The 16,061-nt window shown below is 36.0% G+C and overlaps 1 protein-coding gene across 1 annotated transcript in view; it reads right to left on the bottom strand.

Moving 5' to 3' along the window:
• LOC105230433 (homeobox protein vnd) overlaps positions 1–15,835 on the bottom strand; it is a 34,389-nt gene extending 18,554 nt beyond the window's left edge. The window contains exons 1-2 of the mRNA XM_049455853.1: positions 15,480–15,835; positions 13,650–14,042 (exon numbers count right to left, since the gene is read on the bottom strand). Coding sequence (XP_049311810.1) covers positions 13,650–13,774 — 125 coding nt within the window. The 5' untranslated portion in view covers positions 13,775–14,042; positions 15,480–15,835. The remainder of the gene's footprint in view (positions 1–13,649; positions 14,043–15,479) is intronic.
• Between the last annotated feature and the right edge of the window lie 226 nt (positions 15,836–16,061).

Here is a 16,061-nt window from a genome sequence, read left to right as displayed (position 1 = left end):
TAGCAATTCGAAAGAAATTTGTGAGGAGCGCCGATTGCGTCTGTATGCACAGCTGGCCCCTAACTAATATGCGATTTATTGTCCTTGCGCAAATACAGATGGTCCACTGCAGCAGGACACGGCAGCCAATGACTTCGGTTAGTGCGAAGGAAAAAAAAAAAACAAATAGAGTATAGGAAGTGATATATTATTGGCGTAAATATGTTTGTATCGGCTGCTACAAGTCGCTCTTAACGCCTCAAAGGCTGTGTTGTAAGAATGTTGTAATTCTACTGAGAAGTCAAAAGACGCTTGAACAATGGATTTTTCATACATTTTGTTGCTGACATTATAGCTATTGCAACATCTTCTGTTTTTCTAGTTTTTTTGCGTTTTTGTGTTCCTTATATATTTTTCTTTGTTTTCAATATTTTTTTTTCATTAATCAGCCATTAATTATATTAGCCGCAAGAAAGGTGTGACCAGATTGTAGCAAACTCACACTTTCATACATGTATGTGTACTCGTATAGCATATAGTTACTTCAATGCAGCCTCACTAGAAACTGATTTCTTCCTTCCTTTTTCTTGTTTTGTATTTCTTTCCTGATTTTTTTTTTTTTTAATTTTTTCCAATACAAATTCAATGAGATGCTTGAGAAAAACATGGCAGCACCTTCATTCTTTTACATATACATATCTACAAAGTAACATTTTTTATTGTTGTTGTTGTTGCAATTTCCTCAATTGCATCGTACTTAATGAAGCGAACCGAACGAAACCGGAAAGAGAAATTAAAATGGATGACAAATAGCCGTGTTGCAGAGACAACAAAATCCGTAAAGCACACAAACACACTTATGTATGCATGTGTATGTATGTATGTATGGTTACACATATGTGTCATTCAATTGCATTTGAAAAGGTGTAAATCTGCGGCTGCCATAAAGACACACAGGCCAAGCGTTTCGAGCGGCTGCAGATGCTGGCTGGAGTGTGCTCACACACACAAACACACACATGAAAAAACATACGAATTTATGCATCGCTATAGGCGTACACCTACAGCGCGCTGCAATGGCAGCCAACAGCAGCATCTGCCGCTACTTCAGCGCTCTTCAACTGTGATTTGTTATTGCTCAGCGCGCCTCACGTGCCCTCGCCGCGCTGCTTCACACTTCGTTTTTATTTTTTTTTTGTTTTTGCGCATTCCACTAATTTGTTGTAGCGATTTTTTACGCTTTTCCGCCTTTTTTAGTTTTATTAGCGCTTGTCAAGGCTTACGCACACACACACAGTCGCACAAACACACATACGGAGACGCGAAGAGCCATTCAATCCTAATAACATTTAGCTGAATAGTCCTGCTTATATTTACGCTAATTGGGGTTGTTGCTTCCCTCGCTGTTTAATTCAGCACACCCCTCTCCTGCCTGCTCTGCTCCGCTCTTATTCGTCTTCCTAGCCTTTCCGTTATTGGCATATTTATTTTTATTATCATAAGCTACTTTTTTACTTTTCGACTTTTATGTTTTTGAAATATCCTCTGCCTAAATAGCCTTTGAATTGCTTTGTTTCGCAAATACTCCGACTTCGGCTATCTCCCTTCGGGCAAGCAGACGTAGTATCTTCATTGAAACACCAGTGTCTAAAGTTGACGACTCTTGTTGTGATTGTTTGCATTAACTCATGTTTTGTAGCATCTGCTTTTTGGTGTTGCACTTCAGTTCGAAAGCGTTGAGCTGGTTCAACGTGGAGTGTAGAGTTCATGCTTGTAACTGTAGTTGCTTTTTTATTGAAAAATAGTCACTAACGGACTGGAGAATGTCGATAAGCGGCAATATTTCCTCGAAGGACCTTGAGATGCGGTAGATAGTATACCAGTTAATACTAAGAAAGTACTAAGGAATATCGGTTAGAAAGACGAGTCCTGAGGTTAAGAGACAGATAAGAAAAATATAGATGCAAATTTTACTTAAATCGATTAATATTATTCTCCCAAGATTAGACTTTAATAGCCACTTCCGGGTGAGCATATCCGCTAGGCGTGAGTATAGAAGTTCGTAGGTTGATGCAGCCTCCATCTATAAGGACGCTTCCAAAATGGACTGCGAAGCAAGGACAGGTTTACTTCGATGATCTCGAAATCTCTCTCTCTCTCTCTCTCTTTATCCGACTATCAAACTCAGCCATCATCTTCTAAGTGAAAGTACTAGGTACAGATAAGGCTTGTGGTGTTGTATTGAATAGCTACGGAAGATACAGAGAGAAACTATGTACACGGATAGCCAGCCAGCATTGCTGGTTTTGTCAGAGGAATTGGCCAAACTAGAAGTATCTTTAGATGAATCCGAGGCGTAGTTAATACTATGCCCGCTGGGAATTTTTAAAAGACTTCTTGGTTTTGTGTACTGAATTTTCACTTCGAACTTCTAGTCCTCATAAATCGACTCCTCTGACACTTGAAGCAATTTGTACTAAAACAAATTGCTTGGTGGTCTCTCAAGCTCTGTATTCTTTAGACTAGATTGGAAGAACGTGAGATGACTCCATTTAACCCTTAAAATAGTGCCTAATTAATGTAGACTCAAGCGTCGATAAAGTTCCCATTTATATATTAAGCGGTACTAGGTGTAACATCTACCGTCCTCAGTTTTCGCGATTAAAAAGAGGAGAGTACGGAGACTAGGGAGAGTTCCCACGACAGTCGGGTCTACGTAAACGGAACAGTCTCCGTTTTTTTTATCGAACCAAGGACTGTCAATTCGGCAGTATTCTTCAAATTTATTTCAGGAATATTTTCTGCCGCTACAACAACAACTAGGGTGAGCAGTGAAGAGTTTGAATTTTATTAGTGGAGAGTTTGAATTTTATTGCACTAGAAGGTTTCTAAGTTGGCTTATTATAGTTAAAGTATCGATACCACAATTTATTTTGCTGATTTTTGTAGAACTAGTCACTCACAAACTTTGTTTTCGAGAAATATTATAAACAACAACACCAAGCATTTGTTTTTGTTTTTTATAAAACCAGAACACTTAAAGGTGGATTAATCCATTCTCTACTCTACGCACACAGTGGGCACAAATTAAATTCAATTAGAGCAAATCCATTTCGTTTTCGAAAATAAATAAATATGCCAAAATAACAACAAAAAACAACAAACAAAAAGCAAGGAAAATCCAATTTGTTGCAAACAAAAGGTCTCAAATCCAAATTTCAAAAGCAAATAAACAAACGCTTGAAAAAAGTGAGGGAGAGTGAACCCTGGCCGGCGGAGCCTGTCTAGAGGTGCGGGAGGGGGCATTGGACGTATGGCAACGTACGCATACAATGACAAGCGGCACTTTAATGTGTCATAAGTAGCGCAAATGGAATGAATTACAATGTCTAAAAACAACAACAACAAAAAGTGAACAAATTATTGTAGAAAACAACAACAATTAGAGAGAAAATAATAAAATCGCCCACAAACGAAATCAAATACACAAAGAGCATATGGAATTTGTTATTTTTAGACGTGTATAAGTATTTGTGTGTGTATGTAGTTTTCTATACATAAATATCTATGAATTTACTACATCCATATGTAAGTGTCTCTTGCCCAAATGGCTCATGAATGAAGTCTGAACTAAAGATATATACATTTGTTGGTTTATTGGTGTGTGTTTGCTCACCTTTCGCACCTAGAAGACACACCGTTAACGATAAGAGTCCGTCGCTCGAATATCGCATATCCTGCGAATTCAAAGGCACAGCAGGTTCCCAGTGACTCTTCATTGTTTGGCCAAAGTATGCCTTGCACCGATCGCCATATGCGAAAGGTTATTCCAAATCACTGACTGCGAGCCAATAAATGTAAATACATACATATAAATATACATGCATACATACGCAAAAATATATGAGACTGTGTGCACCGGCAAGGTGTTTGCGCTGCACAGATTTTTATGAATGAAATTTTAGTTTCTGTTTTTGTGTTGTTTTTGCACGCAAATAACAATTGTATGGACAATAAATTGAAGTTGTTGGACACTGCTGTTATACACGGGTACTCGATATTCATTAATCAGCGGGTTCTCGGGTATCCTTAACTAAAATGAATCGAGTGCGTCGGGCACAGCATGCGGAAGTTGTCGCAGGAAGTGTGTGTAAAAACTTTGTTTGGTGTTTGGTGGAAGCAGGAGTTTATAAAAGTAGAATTTTATGAAAATGAGAGAAAATTTTATGACTAAAATCAGCCATAATGTGATTTTTTTTCAATTTGCACCAAAATAATTTTGTAAAATTTCGAATGTTGACAACATTAGTTTGGGGTTTTATTTTGAAAAAAAAAATTGATAAAAAAAAATGTTAAAAAAAAAATAAAAAAAAAAATATTTTGAAAAAAAAAACTAAAAAAAAAATTTGAAAAAAACTTAAAAAAAATAATACATTTTTCTAAACTCAAAAAATAATGCATGATTCTGTCTTTCTTTGTTCTTATTTTCTGTTATAACCTATTTTCATGCAAGATACTTAATTTTTATAGCGTTTTGCTCCTCAAAATTGTCATATAGATTTTTTATTTTTTCTCAGTAGTTGGGCCAAAAATATTCTCTCAATCTTAAAGTTTATGCATTAAACTACAACTAAAAAATTAATTGCTTTAGTTTTACATTTTTTTGAGTTATGACCATTTAGTTAGAGACGACTGAAGGCAGACTATTGTTGTTATTCAAAAATAATTAAAAATATTGTTGTTTTTTTAATTAAAATTTTGAAAATATTTGCGTAAAATATGAATATGTTATAATAAATTTGCCACTCAGTTTGTAACACCCACAACGAAACGTCGAAGACCCCTCAAGTACATGCCTAAATGATCATATACCCATGTTGACCTCTCAGTTTATGAGATATCGACATGAAATTTTGTATACGTTCTTTACTTCATAAGAAGCCTCACATTTGTCGGAACCGCCGTTATCGTACCACTATAGCATATAGCTGTCATACAAACTGAACGTTCGGATTCAAGTGCTTGTATGAAAATCTTTTTTATTTGACGAGATATCTCTAAGAAATTTTGCACGAACTACTATCTAATTCAATAATGTAATATCCAAAAAAATTGTTCAGATCGTATAACTATAGCATATAGCTACCATACAAACTAACCGATTCAAATAATGTCCTTGTATGACAAATTATTTTATTTTACGAGATATCTTCAAGATATTTGGTATGGATTATTATCCAAGGCAATGGTATAATCTGCAAAGAAATTGTTTAGATTGGACTCCAACAGCCCATAGCTGTCTTACAAAATAAGCGAGCAGAATTAAGATAATCATCGTTTTATTCCCTTATATGCTATAAGAAACGCACCTTGGAAGCGTGTTCTAGCCTCGCTACTATGCCTTGAAAATATTTAGTTTTTTTGACACTGAAGGATTTTAATTTTTTTTGTAACAAATTTTGCTTTTTATATGCTGAAAATTTATGTAGCTTAGAAAATACATATGCTTAATTTTATTCTCTATTCTATAAATTTTACAGCAATTTATTTTATTCAACCAAGTTTTTTGTAAAATGGGTTTTTTTTAACTTAATTTTTTTTTATTTAATTTTTTTTTAACTGAAATTTTTTTTTTATTTGAAATTTTTTTTTTATTTGAAATTTTTTTTTTATTTGAATTTTTTTTATTTTATTTTTTTTTTTATTGTAATCTGAATTTTTTTTATTTCATTATTCTTTCAAAAGTAAAATATTCAATCTGAACTTCGCGATTTTCTATCCTAAGTTCTCAAATATATTTTTATTTGACGGAAAATCGAAAATTTTTGCTCGTATCCAACATACACTTCCAAAAATGTGCGTTTAATTTGTCTGTATGTTGCATTTTCCAACAAAAATAGCCAAACACTACCGTTATATACTGGTTAGACTGGCTGGTAGCCGATCGCTGCCAGAGAAAACAGTATTAGCCGAGATTAGCCGAAGGTAGATGTGACGATTAGGCGCACAAACCCAATTACAATTGCCCGGCGATATGAGGCACCGTTTATCCTCGTATCAATGCAGCAATATGTTGTATACAACTACAACAACATGAACGAAAGCATTTAACAAAAACAATATAAACAACAATAACAAAAATAATAGTTTTAACAATAACAGGGAATAACACTGCCAAACAACAAGCAACTCGGCGTTGTATGAGTGTGTTTGTTTGTGTGTGTGTGTGAATGTGGCTATTTGCACCGACCACGCGCACAAAGGCCAAGGCGGAACTAGAATTTCCAAACGATTGCACATGTGTTGCAGCAAAGCGTAAAAACCCAATCGCGAGCTCTAACATATGTTCGGCTCCGTACTTGCATGTATATGTACTATGTACATATGTATGTATATAAAATTAGATATATGTATATTTACAACAACAAAGCGCAAAATTGCACATTGCAAATGTATGGCCGCCACACTGTCTCTCAAATATACAAAATATTCGTGTGAGAGACTGAATGCTGTACTTTGTGTGTGTGTGTGACGAAGGCAAAGACCGTGCGGATCACTGCTGATTGATGCCGCACTTTCAATGCGAAGGTGACAAAGTGGAAGTAATGCCCAGAAATATTTACACATCCAATTACATATGTGTGCACACACATACGCACATACATGTAGATCATAAAGGCATATACATACATACATACGAGTATATGTATCACAATCGCACTAGTGTTTGGGCCTTAACGCTATTTTTTTGCCGGCTGATCCTTTGCAACATCAATGCCGTAACATTGGATTACGAAACATGCCACAAAACTGTGCGCTCGCTCTCAACAATCGTTTGCTCTGTCTGCGCATGCGTCTTCGGCAACTTCTTAAATGCAATTTCATTACGTTAAATCGGTCTTAGCCCACGAAATAATTGATTGATTTGCTGTTGCAGTGTGTCAAGCGAAAATTTTTTCTTTATGTGTGTCTGTGTGTGTGTTTTCTTTGGAGAATTCTGCAAGGTTTAACGATTGCTTTGACGCATAAATTGTTTTCACAGCATTTCAAATAGTTCGTTATTCTCACCCACAATGGTGCAGCTTACTAAAGACGCTGCTTACAAGCGATTTCTAATACCCCATGCAAATCCTTTGTAGTCTTAACTTATTTATGTTTATCTTTCGCACTTTTTTGTTGCTTAAATGCCATTGATTGTCGCATATTTTTGTGGGTATTAATTAATTTTTGACAAGCTTGGCAAATTTGGTGCGTTTAGCGCGTATTTTTTAGGCCAAAGAATTCCAGGAATACACTTGTGTGGATGTGATGTCTTGAAAAGAAGATGCAGAAATTGCAGCTGAAACATTATTGTTGGCTAAATATTTTTATATTCGCTGGGGTTTTCGAAACTAGTGCAGATTTTGTGAAAACGAGCTCAGGCGAGCCGTCTATTGTCTTGCGTAACTAGTCCGGCTTGCATTAAGAGTGAGATGGATTGAAGTTGTTATAAATGTAAAGGACTCATTAGACAATTAAAAAACTGTTGTTAACAGCAGCCTGCTTGAGCTGAACAACTTTTGAAGAAGTTAGAAGGACAGCTGGTAGTCAAAGCATGTCGAAAGTGGAGCTTCGGAGCTCGGGTTCTAATGAGAATATAATGTCTGGTTTATTAAGTAAAAGTAAGTTCGCACTTTTGGTGGCTGGAAATTCAATATACATAGTTTTGGAAACGGAGTCGGTCGTCCTTCGGTAATTCAGATAAGATGTGCAGCTTCCTTCATGGAAGGAACAAAGTCCACCACTTAGCCCTTGCTGGCTGGAGATCCAATTAATTATAGTTTTGGATCTAGCGTGGTGAGCCACTTAGCCTTTGATGCCTGGAGATCAAATTAACTAAAGTTAATGTTAGCTCGTTGAATGGTACCTTCGAATATCGTGGCTGGAGATTCAATATACATAGCTTTTGAAACGTAGTCGGTCGTCTTTCGGAAATCCAGAAAAGATATGAAGCTTCCTTCACGGAATGAACAAGGTCCACCATTTAGCCCTTGATGGCTGGAGATCCAATTAATTATGGCTTGGGATGTAGCATGGTGGGCAATTTAGCCCTTGATGGCTGGAGATTCAATTAATAATGGCTTGGGATGAGCGTGGTCGGCCGTTCTTTGGAAAGTAGCGTCGGTATAAAAAGTGAAACTTCCTTTACGGACTGAATAGTATCAATCACCAAGCATCATCATCAACCAAATTTTTATTATTTTCTATTTGTACTCTCTTTCTCTTCATTTTTTTCTTTGAGCTCGCTGTACTGATGGTAACCCAATTCAATAACCTTTGTGACGAGTGCTGCTAATGATAAGTCTCATGGCGCTTGGTTCTCTAGTCAGTGTCGTAGTGTAGTCTTTCTCTTATTTCCTTGTACCTACCACAGAGCTCCATTCGATTTTATTGCCAGTTCAACTAAATTCAATTCAGGATTTGGAAGAAAGTCATTTAAGCGTCAGTTCCTCTTCTGGCAAGCACTAAATGGGTTCTGAGAGCCCATATTTTTTTAGTTGGGCATCCATATTCTGGGATAAAAAAAAATCTCATATAAATAGAGCTTCAGACGTTTCTGCGCAATATTGCATTATTTCCGGAAAACTTCCTCGGTACCGTGTTGTCTACTTTACCTTCCTCAACATCGACTGCTGTAAGCTTGTTAGTCACACTCACCTTCGATACACACTTACCGCCATCCGCAGTGATGCTTCAAATTATGTCACTTACACACACGTTCTTTATAATCCTTTCGTAATGGTAATCACAAGTATTTGTCAATGCCGATTTGTTGCTGCTCAACAACAACTTCCTGCTTTAAATTTTTTATTACTTTACAAAAAATACTCTGCATGTTACCATGTCCACAAGAGTTTCCTGCTTCGAGACGCTTCGCTTTGTCAGATTGGAGCGTCTATATTCGATGTGAGTGTGTGAGTATTAAACTCGCATCCGGTTGAGAGAAGAAATAAAATCACGCGGAAATCATTTAACTCATTTGTTGTCGATGACATTTTCGATTTTTTCTCTCTCTCATTCTTCTTGCGCCGCAGCGCAACTCTTTTTCCAACCGAATCATTTCCTGCTCGCCTGCCGCTGATGCTTATTTATTGCGTTTTTATTGAACAAATCGACAAAGTTGTTTGGCCACCGACGGACGACGGCGAACGAGGGTTGACTTAAGACTTTTTTCCGTTCCGCACAAGTTTCATAAGCCATCTTTCCGTCTCGAGCCGCCCCTCTGTGTTAGTTTTGTTGACTTACTTCACTCGCCGTTCCTGATTTTTGTCTAATTCCTCTCCAACGGTATTTAAAATTCTCCACACTCATCAAGCTGAAGTATTTAAATCCGTCTTAATTTGCTGCATCCGAGACTATCTTACTCTGCAGTCTCCTTTTTAAGGATTTAGCGTATGAATAATTTGAGTTCATTTTTCAATGTCTCGCTTTTACTAGCGAAAACTTGTTTTTGTTGGTTTTTTGTCTTCAGGTAATTAGATTCTATTTATATTTACATATCGTACATATTGTGAAAACAATTAATCTGGCTTGATTTCTTCGATTTAACTTGTCAGTGGACGGTAGAAACTTTTCTCATACAACTTCGCTTCACAACGTTGGCTGAGATAAGTCTCTCAACGAAAATATGTGTGAACATTCATAAAAAGGAAAGTTCGCTTCAACTAATCAGCTTTTTAGGTCTCAAGGTCAAACTTGAGGCCTATTCGAATTGGAAACTAAGTGTTCAACATTTTTCATAAAAGATCACCAATTGCAATGATAGACTGGCCATCAGGGATTAGCTGTGGCCAAGCAGTATTGGTCAGTTCTTGTGATTTTTAATGCTAATGGACTTTTCCGACTGCGAAGCGATTGTATACGAGTACAAATACTTCCGAAAACTTCTCATGGTCAACGAATGCTGCTCAGTATAAACTGAGATAGTTTTATGGGAATCCAAGTTGTGCCACTTTTGGAGCTAAATTGCATAAATGGAGACTGATTAGAGACTACACAATGTAAGGTCCGCACAAAGAAAATTTATTACATCGCTACAAAATTTGACAATACCGCCGGCTCTGAGGAGTCAGTCATACCATACAACTAAACCTCGGCGGAATATTACTTTAGATACTTTAAAAGAAGGATTCGGCGTAGTTGCTTCACAAAAACCGTCTATGGTTGAGTTTTGATGACTCTGAGATGTAGTTTCGACAATAATGAGTTCTCGGCTTGGCTAATAGGATCGTGATTTGAAACGAACAAGGTTAGATTTGGCAACCTTATCATCAGATTTGTTTGCTAAGCTTCAGAGCGAGTTGATCCTACGCTAAGTACCACGAACACGGCGGTATTTTTGGTATCCACAATCGTTTTGGAGAGTCTATGTTCCAAAGCGTGTTAATTGGGTGGACTGGTGGGTACTTCTATGAAAATTTTTTAGTTGCTTAGTAGATCCAGTTGCTTCATATGTATATACTTGTTGTGATTATGTCGATTAATTTTGTCTAAGGTCTTAGAATTGCTTTTTCTGAATCTCAACTAAAATCTTATAGCGGGGTTATCGCTTAAATTGTTGTCGCCATGCATGTTTTATGCTTCTTTCGAAGTGATTTCTTTGTTAATATTGCCTGAAATGTCATGTCAATTAGCATTTTCGTCGCCAATTCAATGTTTTTGCTCGCACTTGTCGTCGAAGTGTGCCCAATTAAGTTTTGGAGAGGCAAAAAAACTTCTTGTTCGATTTAGTTTTTATATTTATTGCAACTTTCCGTTTATACTACACTATACAAGCACTTTGCTGGCAAGTAAATTTTCGTAAGTTAGGACAAACTGCGAAGTCTGAATCTGAATGCCGTGACTCGTTGCCATTTTGTTATTTGTGCTTTAGTGCAATGAAATCTGAAGTTCGAAAATATAATTTTATTGCCGAAAAAAGACGAAAGGAAAACTACACATACACACAAAGAGATTTAATAGACAGTAATACACAAGCATGGAGAAAGGGAGCCCACACACAAATACTGTTTATTTGAAAATGAAGCACCACTCTGAGCGTCATTTATGGATTTATTTCATTTTTGCCGATTTTTATTTCATAAACTCTTTTCATTAACTTGCAACTTTTTCGGCAGTTGAACGCACTCGAGTGGGCTTCCTATCCCCCCGCTTGACTGCTGCTCTCCATGTCGTAGACGCAAGTTTATTAATCCTGGGAACTCGCGCAAATGTTTTAGTTTGAAATAGTTGTTGTTGTCTTTCTTAATACTACTGTTATTTAGGCATTTTAGCCACATAGCAGGTTATTGTTATTATTTTGGCAGGCAGATTGCATGTTTTGTCTGCATTAAAAAGCGAAAAATTCGGAAATCGTGAAAAAATTGTCATGAACTGCGCGCCTGTCAATCCAAAGGAGTCATAGCTTTCTCCATACCTGTCACAAACTAACTCTAGGGGGGCGGCAAGCAAGCAGGTGCATACACACGCACATACACACACACACTTTTGGTCGTTTAAATGACAGTTGCTTTCCGATTTTTTTACGGCAGATTCGCGCTTTCTTCCGCCTCGTAACATGACGTGGCTGTCATTTAGCTGTCTACTTTCCCACTTTGTTGCTTTTGTTTTTGCATGCTCAACATTTAAATTGATATTTTCATATGTCAAGAGCGGAAGCTTTACCGTTAACTTTCTACTGCATACTTTCTTTCTATGCCTTACTGTTGTTGTTGTTGTTGTGTTGTTATTGTTGCACTTCACTGTCACAACAGCCAACAAATGCGAGCTAATGTGTCTTTGAGCGTGTGTGTGTGTGACCCGTGTATGCCCCGAGTTTACTTGATAAGGCCCGCGGGTCGCGGCATGCACCTGCATTCACTTTACTTCATTTCTTTGACATTATGACATTTAATATGTTCTTTCCTTTGCTTTTTTGTTGTTTATATTTATTTTCACCATTCTTTTTGGCATTTTCTTGAATTTATTTGCTTGCTATACTTTTCGAGTGTCATCATTGTCGCTCTATTATTATTTATTATGGGAAAATAACAATGTAAATGCAAGGAGCTCGCGTGGCAGCATTGGATCGGGGTGAAGAGCCGTTAGTATGCGCTTGTCAATCGTAAAGAAAGTCGAATTAATAAGCCTCGCCGCTATCTCCGTTGGCTTTCAATTTAACAAATCCTTGCGGTTATAATATAAAATGCACTCTGGATCCGAATTATTCTTTATGTTCACTGGTGAACATCTCTCCTAATCTAAACGGAGCTGCATTCTCTTCGTAATTGGTACTCAACACCGAACTATCATTTGTAAGGCAAGCTTTACGGACTTTCAAACTCCTTCGCCTTTGTAAAGCATTTTGTAGAACTCGTCTTAAAGATCTAGGAGCTTCTCAGAGTCCAGTTGAAGTATTAAAATTATATACCAAGTCGCTCTTAAAGTTTGAAAAACCGTTAACGTCCTGTCTGACGAGTACTTCTGCTCAAATTAAACAGAGCTTCCATCTGACAGTACTAAGGACCAGAGGTTCATGTATTGCATGACCGCCGGCCAGTTTAACCCTACCTAACCTAATGGATTTTCGTTCCTATGACGGTGAGATTAGTTTTTATAAAGGGAAGGAATATAAGAAAAAAATAAAATGTCTTTATCTTCACTGCGAGCCGAGATCCTCACTGAGTTTTCTACAGATAGCAACCTTTTCCTGCGTCCGCACTTTGTCTTGGGTTGAGTCAGAAATGAATTGTCTGTGAAAAATTTAATGGACCGAATAAACATCTGTGATTCTTTGCTGAAAAGAAATGAAATCGAACCATTTCTGAAGCGAATGGTAAGAAGAGACGAAAAGTAGATCAAATACGACAATAATGTGCGATAAAGATCCAAGCGTGGTGAAGCTCAACAAATGGTCGTAAAGCCAGAATTGACGCCTTGAAAGGTTGTGCTGAGTATTTGGTGGGATTGGAAAGGAATCATCCACTATGAGCTGCTCCAGCCTGGTCGAACGATTGATTCTACATTTTCCTATCAACAATTGATGAGATTGAATCAAGCAATCGAAAAAATGGCTAGAGCTGATCAACCGAACAGGTTTCGTCTTCCATCAGGTTAACGCTAGACCACAGATATCTTTGATGACTCGGTAAAAACTAAGAGAACTTGACTGCGAAGTTTTGATGCATACCTCATTTAACCCTGATCTTGCACCATCCAACTATCATTTGTTTCGGTCAGTGCAAAATGCCCCTAAAGGAGAAAAGTTGGTTTCAAGAGAAGCCTGTGAAAATTACTTGTCACAGTTTTTCGCCTAGAAATCAGAAAAGTTTTACACTGATGGAATAATGACTTTAGCGGAAAAATGCCAAAAGGTGGTCGACCCAAATTGAACATATTTGTTTCATTAAAGTTCATTATAAATATAAAAAATAAGTTGAAGTTTGATTAGAAATACGAAAAGACTTTTTCGACTACCTAATATTGTGACGTTAAAAGGCCGACGGTTGTTTGCAGTGCCTCAATTTATGATTTTGAGGAATGATGCAATTTCTCTGGTAGCAGAGCTGGGTGACATGATTCTTGTATGCATTTGTCTTTCGATATGTGTGAAATGTATATACATAGCTTTGTGTAAATACTCAAATACTCACTCATATTCTTGTTTGTTGTATTCATATTCCGGTTGCATGCAATAATCCTGTTGATACACATTCGTGTTGGTATAATAGCCGATGTAGTCGTCATAATAGCCACAATTTGAATTGTAGTTGGCCATTTTGACGAGAAATATGCGGAAAAAATTTTATTTTATTCAATTATTAAGTTTCACTTTTAAACACTTTTTGCGTCGATATTGAACACTGTGCGTTACTTAGAAGCCAGAATCTACGCCTTCCGGTTGTTTTTTTGTTGAGGATACAGATTTTTACACTAAATTGCTTAAGTTTTTATAATTTTAAATTTCCGCTATTTTCATTACACTTGTTATTGTTTTATTTTAACCAATTGTTTTCATTTATTTATGCCTTGGATTTTTCGAATTACTGTAAAACAAAAAAATATAATAAAATTATAGTAGAAAATGTAAATTTAAATTCAAATTTTGTGCATCGCGTTTGGGTTTTAAATCCTTTGATTTTTGCTGTATCTTGATATTCATTACTATTTGCTGGGAAGGTCTAACCAGCGGCATTACCATGCCTCTTCTACCTAACCTGACCTGGAAATACTGAAAAAGACTTCTATATTTTCTCTTTGTCGTGGCTAAATGAGTATATATAAATGTTACTTTCAAATAAGAGTTGGAGCATCAGTTTAAGGCTGATATTATTTACTTCTGTTTCGGTGCCTTTGAATTTTGACGAAAAGATTTTAGAGGCTTTTAGGTCAATGTTAAGCCGAAAAGACTGATCAGATTTGTGATATGTCAAATCTGTCTTTATAGGAAGGTTTGCGATAAATTTTGATTGAAAAAATTTCAAGTAGTCCATATGCTAATGGCACATACTTATAGTATATCCAATGCAAGTGCAGCCCAGAAACCTAATCTAATCTGGTGTGAGAAGTTCGTAAAAATATTTGCCCAAAGACCCTCATTGCAGAAACATTTTGTAAGAGTACATTATCGGAACAATTTCTCGGTTTTCAAAATCAGAATTTGTGCAACTATGTTTTATAACGCAAAAACGAATGATTGTCTTAAATTATAAAATCGAAGATTCTTTCTGACAAAGTTAAAAAATCGTTATCGAAATTTTATAAACGGTTCATAGTTAAATATTTTTCTTGAAGTATGATCAGCAAACACTCCACAAAAGTTTCTGTTCTGTAATCAAGAAATCCTATTATTTAAATTACACTGAAAATTCGATCGAAAAGCAGATTTAAAAGAGCGAGTGTGGTGCTGAGGTAACTGATATTTTTAGCTTAAGGGCCTGCTTTAGATGCTTCAAAAAATCGTTTTTTTGCTTAAATCTGTTTAAAAATTATCTAAGCATATGTCCCCCTTAACTTCTTATTTGGTTTTGAGTAAAACTTGGATTAGAGTTACACCTTTCTGGGCTTAGTTTCCTACATTTTCGTATACTTCCTAGCCTAAATCTGAAAAGAGTTGTGTTATTGGGCTATACAGACTACAGGCGATGTTTATATTTCCTTTTATTATTTTTGCCATAACAGTTTTGGTTCTGATAGGAATAAATGTGTTTTCAGCCATAGGTTGGCAGTACACCTTTTAGTAACAGCCCAGGTCTATACAGGCACAAATTACCGCTAATTCTTCATATTTTCATTATATATCTTTTTAAAATATTTTTCTAGTTTTTTTCCTTATTTTTTTAAGTTTTTTCTTATTTTTTTATTTTAATAAATCATATGTACTCTTATAGAAAAAGTAGCTAATCAATATCAAGCCACAGACAGTCGCAAACACGGTGACAAATTTGTATGTATAGTAACTGCTATGAATCGATTTATAATACCAATTTGACGGACGACAGCAACAACAAGATCGCTGCAGAGCCGTCGCTGTTGCAGAGGCGTTTAGGCGCTTGAAGACGATCACTTTTTAATTGTCCAATTAACAATTAATGAGGATGACACATAAGCGCCGCTGCGATTACGCTGCTAACCATGCGGTATTATACTTCTATATTTTCACGAGAATATATAGTATATACCAACGATTTGTTTAATATATTAAAGGTTTTGTAAGCGCCGTCGGCAATACCAATGATTTTTCCAAAAAAATTATATTTTTTGTTGGTGCTTTTAAAATTTAATTATTTTTTAAATTAATTTTAATTAAGTTGATTTAATTTTTGTTTTATTAATTTAAATTTTTATTTTAATTAATTTTAATTTTTATTTTAATTAATTTAATTTTTTTAATTTTTTTTTTAAATTTAATTAATTTAGTCTAATTTTGTTTTAATTTTCTTTTTAATTCTTTTTAATTTATTATGAATCTGATTTGTTCTGCAAAGACTTTAGTCTTCTATTATAAATCGTCGCTTGATTAGTTGCATCATAAAATTTATTTCGGTTTTCTTCGGTTTTATGCG

This window comes from Bactrocera dorsalis, chromosome 4, assembly GCF_023373825.1.
Source record: "Bactrocera dorsalis isolate Fly_Bdor chromosome 4, ASM2337382v1, whole genome shotgun sequence".
Taxonomy (NCBI): Eukaryota; Metazoa; Arthropoda; class Insecta; order Diptera; family Tephritidae; genus Bactrocera; species Bactrocera dorsalis.
The sequence above is the reverse complement of the archived record's forward strand: the minus strand, read 5'-3'. Positions and strand labels throughout refer to the sequence as shown.